General features: G+C 54.2%; 1 protein-coding gene across 2 annotated transcripts in view; it reads right to left on the bottom strand.

Annotated features, from left to right (window-relative positions):
- PPP6R2 (protein phosphatase 6 regulatory subunit 2) overlaps nt 1-14,333 on the bottom strand; it is a 58,497-nt gene that overhangs the window by 17,542 nt on the left and 26,622 nt on the right. The window contains exons 3-12 of one of the 2 annotated variants that reach the window (XM_074540294.1): nt 12,878-13,123; nt 9,818-10,004; nt 8,977-9,114; nt 7,834-7,899; nt 6,874-6,986; nt 5,298-5,411; nt 3,910-4,036; nt 3,164-3,316; nt 2,032-2,262; nt 395-459 (exon numbers count right to left, since the gene is read on the bottom strand). In XM_074540294.1, the coding sequence (XP_074396395.1) occupies nt 395-459; nt 2,032-2,262; nt 3,164-3,316; nt 3,910-4,036; nt 5,298-5,411; nt 6,874-6,986; nt 7,834-7,899; nt 8,977-9,114; nt 9,818-10,004; nt 12,878-13,104 (1,421 nt within the window). In that variant the 5' untranslated portion in view covers nt 13,105-13,123. The remainder of the gene's footprint in view (nt 1-394; nt 460-2,031; nt 2,263-3,163; nt 3,317-3,909; nt 4,037-5,297; nt 5,412-6,873; nt 6,987-7,833; nt 7,900-8,976; nt 9,115-9,817; nt 10,005-12,877; nt 13,124-14,333) is intronic. The other variant, XM_074540295.1, reaches the window with a different exon arrangement.

The raw sequence follows: 14,333 nt of genomic DNA, 5'->3' as shown, positions 1-14,333 counted from the left end.
GCACAAAATCCAAGGGGTTTTTAAAGCTAAAATAGGAAATCCAGGCCACAAATGCTTGGCCACCCCAACTTCCAACAGTTTTGTACTCTGGGAAGAATAAAATCGTACATTTAAAACAAACAAACAAACAAGTTTAAAATGTGAGTATTCCATGGGATTCTCTGAGAAAGCAGGTAAGGAGAAGACTGAATGTTTGGGATGGAGTGTTGGAAACATCCATAAAACCCATGCCTTCAAATCCTGTCCAAAATTTGGGAATTTGGTTTGTCAGCATGCAAACCACCCCAGTTCCAAATCCCAACCAAAATCCAAGTCTGTCTGGACACCATTAAAACGGAAATTCTCCAAGAATATTCCAAAGTCAACGTGCAGCCCCAGGCCAGCAATTCCTTACTGGATTTTGTCATTGGCTTCCCAGGCGTCCAATATCCTCTGCACCAGGCAGCACTTCTGGAACAGCTGTGGGGGAAAAGGGAGGATATTCAGGATTTTCCAAAGGAGAACTGTGGATCCTCCTGCTCCTTCCCTGGCTGCCCCTCAGGAGCTGCAGCCTCAGCCCTTCCCCTGCCCAAGAGCCCAATTCCTTCCTGGTTCTTCCCCAGAGATCCCAGCACAGCAGCAACACCTGGAGCATCCCCAAGCAGCAGGAATTGAAGCTCTGCTGCCTTTTTCCTGCCCCCACACTGAGGCCTGGCCACTGACAGCTGCAATGCTCTTGGGCAGTTTTTTGTCCAAAACTTGTAGTAGTTTTTACTTTAAAAAAATGGAATTTTAATAATAAATGGGGATAATTTTAATAAATATCAAAGGATTTACAGGGTCATTAAGTGAGGGGAGTTTTAATGGGATGCTACAAATAAAGGCACAAAAGCAACCACAGCTCCATGAGAACGACTACAAATGATAATAAGTAATAACAAAGCCCACTAAAAATAGATAAAAAATAATAATAAAACCCACTACAAATGATAATAAATAATAATAAAACCCATTAAAAATAGATAGCAATAAAGCCCACAAAAATTTGATAATAAGTAATAAAAACAATTTTTAAAGGTAATAAATTATAACAAATCCACTAAAAATTTGTATACAAAAGGTAATAAATTATAACAAATCCACTAAAAATTTGTATACAAATAAATAATAATAAAAAAATCTACACTGAGACAAGTGCCTGCTCTGGAACAGCCCACCTCAGAGATGTCCTGGCGACTTCAGCCCCTCCCCAGGGATCCCAGCCCCATCCCCAGAGATCCCTGGTGACCCCAGCCTCATCCTAGGGATCCCTGGTGACCCCAGCCTTGTCCTAAGGATCCCTGGTGACCCCAGCCTCACCACAGAGACCCCGGTGACCCCAGCCCCATCCCAGGGATCCCAGCCCCATCCCCAGAGATCCCTGGTGACCCCAGCCTTACCACAGAGATCCCTGGTGACCCCAGCCCCATCCTAGGGATCCCTGGTGACCCCAGCCCCATCCCAGGGATCCCAGCCCTATCCTCAGAGATCCCTGGTGACCCCAGCCTCATCCTAGGGATCCCTGGTGACCCCAGCCTCACCACAGAGATCCCTGGTGACCCCAGCCCACACATCCTGGTGACCCCAGCCCCATCCCAGTGACCCCGGTGACCCCAGCCCTATCCAAGGGATCCCTGGTGACCCCAGCCCCATCCTCAGAGATCCCTGGTGACCCCAGCCCCATCCCAGGGATCCCAGCCCTATCCTCAGAGATCCCTGGTGACCCCAGCCTCACCACAGAGATCCCTGGTGACCCCAGCCCATGCATCCTGGTGACTCCAGCCCCATCCCAGTGACCCCGGTGACCTCAGCCCCATCCCAGGGATCCGTGGTGACCTAGCCTCACCACAGAGATCTCTGGTGACCCCAGTCCCACCCCAGACACCCTGGTGACCCCAGCCCATCCCAGAGACACCCTGGTGACCCCAGCCCCACCCCAGGCCCCCTGGTGATCCCAATCTGATCCCAGAGACCCCTGATGCCCCCAGCCCCATCCCAGAGCCCGGCTCTCACGTGGGTGACCATGAGGTTCTCGGTGCCCCTGGCAGGGGGCTGCGGGGGCTGTGGGGGCTGTGGGGGCTCCGTGGGCTCCGGGGCCGCGCTCCCGCTCGCAGCCTCCTCTTTGCTGCCCGGCTCCCCCGGGCTGGGCTTGCCCTCGTGCACCGAGTGCGACAGGATGGCTGCTATGGACAGCTCCACTTGGAAATGCAAGAAGTTATTCCACGTGTATTTAAAAAATAAATCCTGCAGGAGAAACGAGAGATGGAAGAGTTTACTTGGGATAAATTTTCCGGGTTTTAATGATATTAAGGATCTTTAAGGATCTTCCCAATTCAACCCATCCCAGGATTCTGGGACTCTGGGATATTAAACTGTTGCCCAAGCTGTTTGATCAAGCAATTCCACTCATCCAGTTTTCCTGCTACATGCCAGCACCCAGTGCAGGCTGGGCTCTGCATTCCCAGGGCACTCAGTCTGCTGGGAAATCAGTGAATATTCCCCGTAAATGGAGCACTTAGGAATCCTCTCACACAGCACTCACAGCACAGACACACTGAATTAAACAACTTAACTCTGCTGGGGCTCAGTGAAGCCTAGGAAAAACAGGAACTAAACCACTGCTAAGGGTGGAATGAATTCTCTTAAGGCTGCCCAGGTTCTGCAAGGCTTTTTCCAGCCTCAGGGATCCTGGGAGAAAATTAATCTCTCATCATTCCACGAGCTCACACTCACTGTTTCACACCTTCTCCACTGAACTGACATTTAATTGGAAATGTGAGGCTCAGTCCAAAACCCCAAACAGTCGGATTTGGATCACAAAAGCTCCTCCAGGGGAGGAGGAGCTGGAGCAGGTAAGGGAAAAGTCAGGACTTTGTCTCCCCAGCACAAGCCCTGCACAGAGGGATCCAGGTGCCCCCACACACTCACAAGTAACCAGTCCTACTCACTGGAGCAGGTAAGGGAAATGTCAGGACTTTGTCTCCCCAGCACAAGCCCTGCACAGAAGGATCCAGGTCCCACCCCGGTGCCCCAGACACTCACAAGTAACCAGTCCTGCTCACTGGAGCAGGTAAGGGAAATGTCAGGACTTTGTCTCCCCAGCACAGAGGGATCCAGGTCCCACCCCGGTGCCCCAGACACTCACAAGTAACAAGTCCAGGGTGCCCAGCCGGCAGAGCTCGTGGTTGATGCTGGGCGTGTTGGCGTGCAGCAGTGCCGCGATCAGCCGCGAGCCGTGCAGCCGCGCGTTGCCCAGCGGCTCCTCCAGCACCCCCAGCGTGGTCAGGATGGCCGGTTTCTGCGGGCAGGGAGGGCAGTCAGGGCAGGGCAGCGTTCCCACAGAGCCTGCACCAGGGTTCTGCAGGGCCTTGGCCATAAATCCAACCATGGGAATTCCACCTCACCAGGGGCAAGAGCTTCCCATGGAGGGGACAGAGCCCTGGAAGCCTGCACTGCCCAGGGAGGGCCCGAGCGCCCTGCTCTGCAGGCATCCCAATCCCAGCTGGACGTGTCCCTCTGTCACCTGCTCCAGTGACCCTGCCCTGCATGGAGTAGCACCGGATGATCCCTAACAACCCCAGCTGTTCTGGAACTCTCAGATTGAACAGAACCCACCCATTTCAGGAATGTTCCCAGCAGGGAAACCTAAACCACCTTCCCAAGAGGATGGTTCTGGGGCAACTGGGAGATTTAACTTCCAAATCAGAAGATTAAAATCCAACCATCCACTGAAAGTTTCTTCCTCTCCATCCCTTCCCATCTCCCCTCAATCCCCCAGTCCCAAAGATTTCCCTGAACACAGCTCTCAGCCTCCTGCTGCTCATCCCTGGGTTTCAGGGCTTGCTGTGGATTCCCCTCCCTGGCCCCGTGTCCATGGAGTGCCGGCGGTACCTTGGGCGGGCACAGCAGCAGCTGGTGGAAGTCCTTGAGCCGGGGCTCGATGCCGTGTAAGATGCTGCTGTTGACAGTGTAAGACCTCTCGAATCCCTGAGTGTACGAGTCCATCAGGCCTTCCACTCTGAGGGAACACCAGCATTCACTGGAGTCATTCACCATTCCCTCTTCCCATTCTGAACAACCAAGTGATACCAGGGTCCTCAAGGTCCCTCCCAACCCACTCAGTCCTGGGATTCTGGGACTTTATGATACTAAACCAGTGCCCAACCTGGTGTTCACTCAGCAATTCCACTAAAACCATTTTCCTTCTACACTTCCTGCATTCCATCTTCCTTCTCCTGGGGCCCAGAACTGCCCCCAGTATCCAGAGGTGGAGATTTTGTTAAAGAGCCTCCAGTCACACTGGCCATGTCAGTAGTTTTCTCTTCAAAAATGAGGATGAAAAATAATAATATTCAGCTCCTGAACACATTCCCACACCTGCACAGTATTGATTCTATTATATTAGTTATTCCTATTATTTATTATACTGTATTAGTTAATATTGGTATAATTTCCCAGGTGCTGCTCACACAACCAAACCTGTGCTGAGCTCAGGAGGAGCTGCCCAGAAATAACCTCCCAGCAGAGCTGGCAAACCAAACATTCCCTAAGTGGGGCCTGGGGTTCCAAACTCCCAAACACTTCCAAAGAAAATGGCTCAGCAAGAGCTACCTAACAAATCTTTGTTCCCCTCACTGTCCCAGGCTGCTCCAGCCCCAACGTCCAGCCTGGCCTTGGACACTGCCAGGGATCCAGGGGCAGCAGGCCCTGCCCACCCTCCCAGCCACGAATTCCCTCCCAATATCCCATCTAAGATCCCCATCTTCCAGCTTGAAGCCATTCCCTGTGTCTGGGCAGTGCCCCCAGCCCAGCCTGGAGCGTCCGGTGATCCCAGTGACCCCAGTGATCCTGGTAATCTCAGTAATCCCAGTAATCCCGGCAATCCAAGTGATCCCAGTGATCCTGGCAATCCCAGTGATCCCGGTAATCCCATGGATCCTGGCAATCCCAGTGATCCTGATAATCCCAGCAATCCCAGCAATCCCAGTGCCCCAGTAATCCCAGCGATCCTGGTGATCTCAGTGATCCCAGTGACCCTGGTGATCCCGGTAATCCTGGCAATCCCAGTGATCCTGGCAATACCAGTGACCCTGGTAATCCCAGCAATTCCAGTGATCCCGGTAATCCCAGTGATCCCGGTGATCCCAGTAATCCTGGTGATCCCAGTGATCCTGGCAATACCAGTGAACCCAGTAATCCCAGCAATTCCAATGATCCCAGTGATCCCAGTAATCCTAGCAATCCCGGCAGTCCCAGCCATCCCGGCGGTCCCGGCTCACCCGGAGCGCCGCGTTTCCAGCAGCGTCAGGAGCACCTGGGTTCCGTTGACGATGCAGGTCTCGCTCTGCTCCCCGTCGAACATGTTGGTGAGGAGCTGCTCCACGCACTCCTGCCTGGGGACACAGCGCTCACTCACACGGGGCAGCCCCTGAGGGCACAGGGAACACCCCACGCTCCCCACTGCCCTGGGCCACACCAAGCAGGCTGAGGTCAGCCCTGCTCCCCACTGCCCTGGGCCGCACCAGCCCTGCTTCCCAGCCCACACCATCACCGGCTTGGGAGAGACCGTCAATGTCATCGACTCCAGCCCAGCCCCAACCCCTCAGGCAGCCCCTGGCACCCAGCGCCACCTCCAGACTGGTTAAACACACCCAGGGATGGCGACTGCACCCCCTGGCACCCAGTGCCACCTCCAGGCTGGTCAAACACACCCAGGTGACTCCACCACCTCTCCATTCCAGAACTTTCTCCCCCTTGCTGGAGAAGCTTTTTCCTGCTCTCCAAGCTGGATTTCCCTTGGCGCAGTTTAAGACTGTGTCCTCTGGTTCTGTCAGTTGTTGCTCCTGTGCCCCTCCACATCCCAGCTCTGTCCCTCAGGGGCAGCTCCCCAAAATCCAGCCCTCAGGAAGTCCCTTCCCCTTCCCTGCCTTCCCCAGTCCCATGTTCAGTCAAACCCATCATCCCTGGAGTTCACAGCCCAATCCTGACTATTTTCTAATGTTCCAAAAAGTCTCCTTTCCATGCGTATAAATAAAATATACAAAAATGTAAAAATAGTTGAATAATTCATGAGGGAGGATTCTTTTAATAAGAAGCATCTAAATACCCTCTGTCCACAGGACGGGGGAGACAGAGGCAGGAAAAGGAGGCAATTTTCTGTAATGAACCAAATTCCCTTTATTGCCCCCAGCCAGCAGCTCCTGAACCTGGATTTGGGGCTCAAACCCTGATCCCACCTCCTTCATGCTGATCCTTCATTCCTGACTCAGGAATGATAAAAGTTATCCAAAACCCAAAAGGTCACTGTAATGCCGGGAAAATTGGCCAGGAAGGGTAATGAGCTTTGTGACCTTCAGCAGAAAGGGAAGAGAAGCAAGAGAACCCCTTTGCCCAAAATGCTCCTTTATTTTGAGCAAGAATTCTGGAGATAGTTCCTGGAAGTGCAGGGTCCCACAGCCCTCTCCAAAACTACAAAGAAAGCCTAAAATTACCCAAAAAGTCTGTAAGTACCATGTCATCCATGGCCATCACCCCTGGGACTGCAGGGAATCACAGCCCTCATTGAAGGTCCTGGGATTCCTCTGAGATCCCTTCAGACCCTGAAGGTGCTGTGAGGTCCCACACAACCCTCCCTTCTCCAGGCTGGAATTCCCTGGGTTTTTGCCTCTCACCCTGGATCAGGTGGGACCTTTGGGCTCCCTGACCCCACTCCTGCCTCTGGACAGAGCCCCAATGCCCAGATCACTGAAGAGGCCATTGAGAGCAGCTCCAGCTCCAAAGGAACATCCCTGCCCTGTCTGCTCCCTGCAGAGCGCACCCGGTGCCCCCAGCACGCCCAGTGCCCCCAGGACTCACGATTCCAGTGCTGTGAGAAGTGGATCTGGCTCCGGGACATCCTGGAGCTGAGTGCTCTGGTCTCTGCTCAGCCTGATGATGTCACACAGGGTCTGGGAAGCGTTGGATTGCCTCTGGAAACAGGACAGGAGCAGCCTCAGCGCCTGGCCAGGCTGGGAATGCTCTGGCTGGGATCAACCCCACTCCTGCTCCCCCTGCAGTGACTCAGGGCTGGACACTCCTGGAGCTGCAGCACCAACAGGCTTTGCACTCAAAGGAGATTGGCCCAAACCAGACCATTCAGGAGCTCAGGGGTGAGGATTCCTTTTTCCCTCCTCAATCCTGTTAATCTGCACATCTGCAACACAAACATCCCATCCTTCCTCCCTCTGCTCAGCTTTCCTGCTTGAGAAAACCCTTCACCATTTAATTCCTGGGATTTAAAAGGCTTTCCAGGAGTGTTTGAGGAATTCATCCTCCAGTTCTGGCCATCAGGCAAAGCCTCTGGAGCTACTGTACCTCAGCATCTTCTCCAACACAAATCCATGGGGATGTTCCCAGTTTTCCCCTCACAGAGGGAGGTTTGCTTGGGATGAGCTGAGGGAATTGGGCTCAGAGAACTCCATTTTCTGGACTTTACAACTGAATTCCTACTTGGGGTTAGAAAGATTTGAAAATGGCACGAAGTGGCTGATTTTAAAGGATCTCCCAGGAACAGCAGGCTCCTCCCTAACCCCAAGGGAAATCCCCGCTGTCTGTAGGACTGAGATGAACTGAGGCAGCAGAACCAAGAAATTGGGAGTAAAGTAAGTCAAAAGCAAATGAAACCACTCCAATTCCCCTCATCTGGTGCTGAGCAGAACATGGGACATCCCAAGGCCCATCCCCATGGCTCCTCCACAGGTCACTGGGACAAGGCAAATGGAAATCTCCCGGACCCTGCAGGACCCAGCCCCCAAATCCCAGCCCTGTGCCACTCACATCCTCATCCTGGCTCGAATGGATCAGCTCCACGAGTCTCTGGATAATCCTGGCTTCATTCAGCCACTGCAGGGGAAAGAGCAGCAGAGAAAATCCTCAATGGATGTCTGAGAACTCAGAGCAAGAGGGGCTCTGGGAAGCCCTTCCTTCCCTCTCCAGTCCCATCCCTGAGGCAGGGACAGGGATGGATTCAGATTTGCATCAGCAGGGATGGGGATGGATGTGGATTTGCATCCTGCCATGGAGCTAACACGCAGGGCCCTCTGGAAAACATGGAATGCTCTGGGGACAAACAGCCTCATCTGAGCACTGGTGGCAGAACCCACCACGCTCTCCCAGCAGCTCCTGCTCTTCCTGCTGCTCACACCCAGCAATTCCACCTCCTGCCAGATGCTGGAACAGCTGTCACTGCACCTTCACCTTGCTCCACAACTTCCTGTTCTCCATGTAAACCATTCCCTACCCTCATTTCTGGCCCAGGCAAACCAGGAAGGTCCTCTCCAAAGGCTCCCTGCCAGCCCCACATGCTCAGCCCCTCATGTCCACCTGTTTCCATTCACATCCCACTCCTGCTCCAGGAAAACTGCTGCACGTGTGACATCCCCCAGACTCATCCCAACAATGCCCAAACTCAGCTGTCTGGGAAATGAGCAAACTTCCATTACAAGGAAAAACATTTCCAGGGATGAGTCTGGAGCCCCTCTGCTCCTGAGCCTGGCACAGTGGGAGGTGTCCCTGCCATGGCAGGGGTGGCACTGCAGGGGCATTAGGGCCCTCTCTAACCCCAACCATTCCAGGATTCCCTGACTCTATGGTTCCTTGAACATGGCAAGGAATTACACGAATTACTGTCCCAATCAATGTCTGAATTTCTGAACACTGGGAAAACACAGTTTCCTTTTCTCCAAGCTCTCCAGCTGGACTAAGAGAGGTTGCTCCATGGAAAAACGAGCGGGAACCCTTTGCTGCCAGGAGTGACCCAGGCTGCTGCCCTGGAGCCACAATGGGGGACCCCAGGGAGTGACCCCAGCCCTGGGAACAGGAGCTGCCTGAGGGGTGGGTGTGCTCCTGGGATGAAACAGCCACGGACCCCAGCTGTCCCCAGCCAGGCAGGGACAGGGGCTGGCAGGGGAAGGCCCTCACGTTGAGCACGTCCTGGCGCAGCGCCGTGGGCTCCACGCAGCTGATGAGGCGCAGCAGCAGGTCCATCATGGCAGAGGTGTCGATGTGCTTTAGCACCAGGCTCAGGAACTTGTCCTTTTTCCTCAAAAATGAGATCACCTGTGGAAACAGGAGCCTGCATCAGCTGCCAGCGGGACACACAGTTCCCTCACAAATCCCCCACAGCTCCCTCACAGATCCCCCTCAACTCCCTCACAACTCCTCCCTCACAGCTCCCACAGCTTCTCCTTTTTGTCTCAACCACTGACCTTGGGTTGGGAACTCTCGAGGGAACAAGGGAATAATTCTTATTCCAAGGCAACACCAAATCAGATCTTTTCAGCCAGCTTTTCTCCCCTCTGTGTCACAGACAAACCCAATGCCATGGAAGTAAGTGAAGGTGGAGGATTCTCCTTTCCTCTCAAGCTCCCTACCAGGCAGCATTTACAACCCCGGTATTTACTGGGATGTGAGAATTCCTGAATGCCTGTTCAGCCCAAGCCTCAGCACCCCTTCCATGAGGATGAGCCTGAGGCCTTGTGTATGTATTGGGATGACTCTGATGATCCTCAAAATGCCTTGCTATGAAAAGTGAAGCTTTAGCTGTGCCATGGGGATATCCTGGCCGTGGCAGATCCCAACCCAAAGCCCTGGGAAGAGTCTGTCCACAGCAGCATGTCCCTGCACTGAGGAATTCTGAGAACTTTCAGAGACCCCATTTCACCTCCACCTTAACCCCAGCTCCAGGGTGATGAGCTCACAGCAAGGACACAGCACGGGCAGTGCCAGGGAATTCCCGGGAGCGGGACAGACCCATCCCCACCTGTTCTGTTTTGCGTGCAATGAGGTTCCCGATGGTCTTGCTGAAGAAGCTGGCGAGGAGGGGGTTCAGGGGGGGCTCGTGGTCCAGGAAGTCGTAGAGGATGTTGAGCAGGGTCTCGTCCCCACCCAGTTTGTCGTTGATCTGCGGCACGTCCGAGGTGAGCAGCTCGCAGGCCGTGTTGGGGTACCTGCAGTGACACACCAGAGCCAGCACAGGTGAGATGGGAACTGCAGATCTGCCCTCCACAAGGGAACTGAAGGAGTTCCTGCCTGGCAGGGCGGGCAGGCCCTGGCACAGGGTGCCCAGAGCAGCTGGGGCTGCCCCTGCACCCCTGGCAGTGCCCAAGGCCAGGCTGGGCACTGGGACAGTGGGAGGTGTCCCTGCCATGGCAGGGCTGGCACTGGAGGGGCTCTGAGGCCCTTCCCACCCACCCCATCCCTCTGGTGAGGACACTTTTCCCACAATGGGTTATTAGCGATTTGTGACCACAGGTTTCTACACCAGGATCTTTCCCAATCTCTGCATTCCCTACAAGCCCTGGGACAAGCCACTTCCAGGCCAGCTGGGAGCTCTGACCCTTTCCCTGCACCATTCCCTCCCCCAGCAGCCTCCTCCTGTTCCTGCAGTTCCAGCCCTGGAGGTCCCAAAGCCCCTCAGGCCCTGCTGCTGCTGTTCCAGGCTTGGTGCTGCCCAAGGAGCTGAGGCTGAGGATGCCACTGTCACCACCACAGAGGGACCTTCCAGCCCTTCCAGCCCTCACAGCCCCGAAGGGACACCACCATTCTTTTCTCCTTTCCCCGGCTCATTCCATGCACAAAACATCCACAGTTCCTAAAGATCTGTGTGTGGAGCCTCCCTGGGATCCCATGGACAGGGGAGGAACGGGAGCTCTCCCTGTCCCAGCTGCTCCTGCAGCTCTCACAGCCCAGGTCTGATCCAACCCCTCACCATTCCCGTTCTGGCACCACATCCCAGCCCTGGAGGTTCCCAGGCTGCAGGGACCTCACCTCACCCCAACTCCCCCTCCGACCCCTGCAAGCTGAGCTCCCCTCACCCTGGGCTCAGCAGCTCATTGGCAGGTTCACACTCACACTCTCCCTTCGTGCTCCAGCCTCCTTTCAGGTGTTTCATTCCACAAGTTCTGCTTGGATGGGGATTTACTGGGGACTTTTCCTCTTTGCAATTTCCCCTCTGAACTTTATGAACCTCCAACCCACTGTTCCAGGGACAAAGCCTTTGGATGATCCCCTCTCCACGCATCCCCAGCCCCAGATCCTTCCAAAGCTATCAAGTTTCTCCCTGTTCCACTTCACCAACTTTTATAACCTTTCCTGAGGAGCCAAAGTGGGATTCCATCTGGATTTACACAGAGCCCATTCTTCCTGCTCAGCCTTTATTTATCCCAAAAGCTTCCCTGGTCTCTAATGAGCTCAAACCCTCCTTCCCCTCTCCAGGTTTTGGAGATGCTTCTGGGCCTGCTCTGCCTGGGAGTCCCAAGAGCTGCCAAGAAAATGCTCCATGAACATCAGCCCTCGGTGTCCCAGCAGGAATTTCCTTCTTGATACCTCTGTCCTTGTGCCCCCCTTCCCTCACTCTTCACCTGTTTGGTAACAACCAGGGAATCCTGGCATGGCTGGCTGGGCAGGGACCCCAAACCCCTGCAGTGCCACCCCTGCCATGGCAGGGACACCTCCCACTGTGCCAGGCTGCTCCAGCCCCAGTGCCCAGCCTGGCCTTGGGCACTGCAGGGATCAGGGGCAGCCCCAGCTGCTCTGGCAATGCCAGCCCAGGCAGGAATTGCTCATTGCCAAGATGCCACCCATGGCTGCCCTCTGGCAGTGGGAGCCATTCCCTGGGTGCTGTCCCTGCAGGCCTTGTCCCCAGTCCCCCTGCAGGCCCTGCCAGGGGCTCTGAGATATCTCTGTATTCCTCTCCTGTCCAGGTGAGCACCCCCAGCTCTCCCAGCCTCTCCTGAGCAGAGGGGCTCCAGCCCTGCAGCAGCTCCAGGACTTGCTCCAGGTCCTTCAGCTGGTGGCCCCAGGGCTGATGCAGCTCTGCAGGCGGGTCCCAAATTCACCCTCAGAGCAGGAGCCTTGCACAGCAGCCACAGGATATTCCAGGTCATTACCCCACGTACTCCCGGGCATTCACTCACCCGGGAACAGCCACCCCACACCATTATCAACTCTTACCCAAAACCACACCTGAACGTGGCACTTCTGTGCCTTTCCACCAACCCCAGCCCTGATCCATCCCCACCAGGAAAAACCTGCCCAGTTTCATTTATTTATAGTCAGAGCAGCCTTTTATTTTTATATAAACTTTGTAAGAACTTCACAAAAGCAAACAAACTCCCCAAACCCAAATGTCAATATTTTTGAGTATACGTTGGGTTAAAAATACATAAACACAACTCTGGTGAGAAGTAAACCCCTGTGAAGAGCTCAGCGTGGTCTGAGCAGAGGCAGGGCCTGCTCACAGCTGTGATCCCTAAAATCAGCAGGATCTGGACATGCAGCACACTGAAAATAACCCAGATTTTATTCATTTTTCAGCTCATTTTGTTCTGTGGGATTGGAAACCCATTGAATTCAGAGATTTCTACCTCTTGTGCTTCCCTTTCCTATAAAAACCTATTCAGAGGGCTTTGGATTTTGAGGGAACAGCAAGTTTCTACACCACGATCTTTCCCAATCTCTGCATTCCCTACAAGCCACTAGGACAAGTCACTTCCAGGCCAGCTGGGAGCTCTGGATAAGATTTTTTGAGATAAGATTTTTTTTTTTTTACATTATTTGAGATTTGATTATTTGAGGCATTACTTGAGCTATGTTTTTTTGGAGACATTACTTGAAATAGGAATTTTTTTGGAGACCAACTCAATGTCAAACCATGAAAACCAAACCAATTCCCTCCAAACCCCAAGAGCTGGAACATCCCCAGTGCTCAAAGGCTCCCTGCCCCGAGGAGGTGGCACAATGGAGCCCAGGTGGAATGTGTGTTTGCAGCCCCGGGATCCCTGGCTGGCACGTCCCAGGGGAGCAGGGATCCAATACCTACTTGAATCGGACCTTCTCGTCCATGTCCACGGGGGGCTCGTGGGTGATGAGGGTGACCAGCTGCTCCATGCAGCGCTGCTGGCACAGGAAGTCCAGCAGCCGCCGGTTCTGGGCCTTGCATTCCTGCAGGACGTCATCCTCGTCCATCAGCTCCTCCAGGGTCACATCCTCCTTGTCCAGCAGCTTGTCCACGTGTGACGTTGTGTTCAAATCAAACTTCCAGAACATGGTGATGGGACACGACTGGCTGGGGGCAGGAAAGCACCGGTTACTGCTCCACACCCACTGTGCATGATCACAGCACTGCTGATGTCAGAGCCCTGAGACCATCGAGTCCCACCATCACCACCCCATGGCCTTAGGTGCCACCTCCACATATTCTTTGAACACTTCCAGGGATGAGGACTCCAGCCCATCCAGTGTTTTCCAACCCTCCTGGGGAAGGAATTTCCCCAGAATCCCCCCTGAGCTGCCCATGCCCAGCCTGAGGCCGTTCCCTCTGCTCCTGTCCCCGTTCCCTGGCTGTGCCCTCCTGGCAGGGACTTGTGCAGAGCCACCAGGGCCCCTGAGCCTCCTTTGCTCCAGGCTCAGCCCCTGCCCAGCTCCCCCAGCCCTGCTGGGGCTCCAGGCCATTCCCAGCCCCATTCCCTGGACATGCTCCAGCCCCTCAGGGTTGTTCTTGGGGCACTGCACTTTGAATCCCCCATTTCCATGCACTCCTATCCCAACACTAGTTTGCCCTTTTGTTATCCCAATTTTTCTCTGTGTATGTTCTATTAATGATCTTTTTCCACTTTGCTTTCCTAATACCTGAAATTTTGGAAAAGTTGTGAGTTACACCAAAGCAAGGCACTGCTCAGACCACTCCTAGGACACTCTTCCAGGGCTCTTCCTCTTGTTTAACATTTCCAATTCTGCCCTTCACCATCTCACCTCAGCTCCTCAACAACCCTTCACAGTCCTGTTCTGGCCACAGCACCAGGTACAGAATTCAGGGAATCCTGGCATGGGTTGGGTGGGCAGGGACCCCAGAGCCCCTGCAGTGCCACCCTGCCATGGCAGGGACACCTCCCACTGTGCCAGGCTGCTCCAGCCCCAGTGCCCAGCCTGGCCCTGGGCACTGCAGGGATCAGGGGCAGCCCCAGCTGCTCTGGCAGTGCCAGCCCAGCCCCTCTCCACTCTCGCAGGGGAGGTCAGGCAGCTTTTCCTGGAGATGTATAAAAAGTTCAGGAAAGCTGTGGCCTTGCCAGGATTACAATGAGTGTCAGTTTGGAAAGTGAGAATTCTGTGTGGATTCCACACCAATGGAAGGAATATTTCTGCTTTTGGGTTGACTGAGCCCCCAAACCTCCTTCACTGAAGGCCTTTGGTGCCAGATTCTCCCTCGGTGAATTTATAACCAAGCAGAGATGGTTAAAAATACCCAAAGAACAGTTTGTGAGGAACACACCGAGCCC

This window comes from Zonotrichia albicollis, chromosome 4 (genome assembly GCF_047830755.1).
Source record: "Zonotrichia albicollis isolate bZonAlb1 chromosome 4, bZonAlb1.hap1, whole genome shotgun sequence".
Classification (NCBI taxonomy): domain Eukaryota; kingdom Metazoa; phylum Chordata; class Aves; order Passeriformes; family Passerellidae; genus Zonotrichia; species Zonotrichia albicollis.
This window is presented reverse-complemented; position numbering and strand designations above follow the sequence as displayed.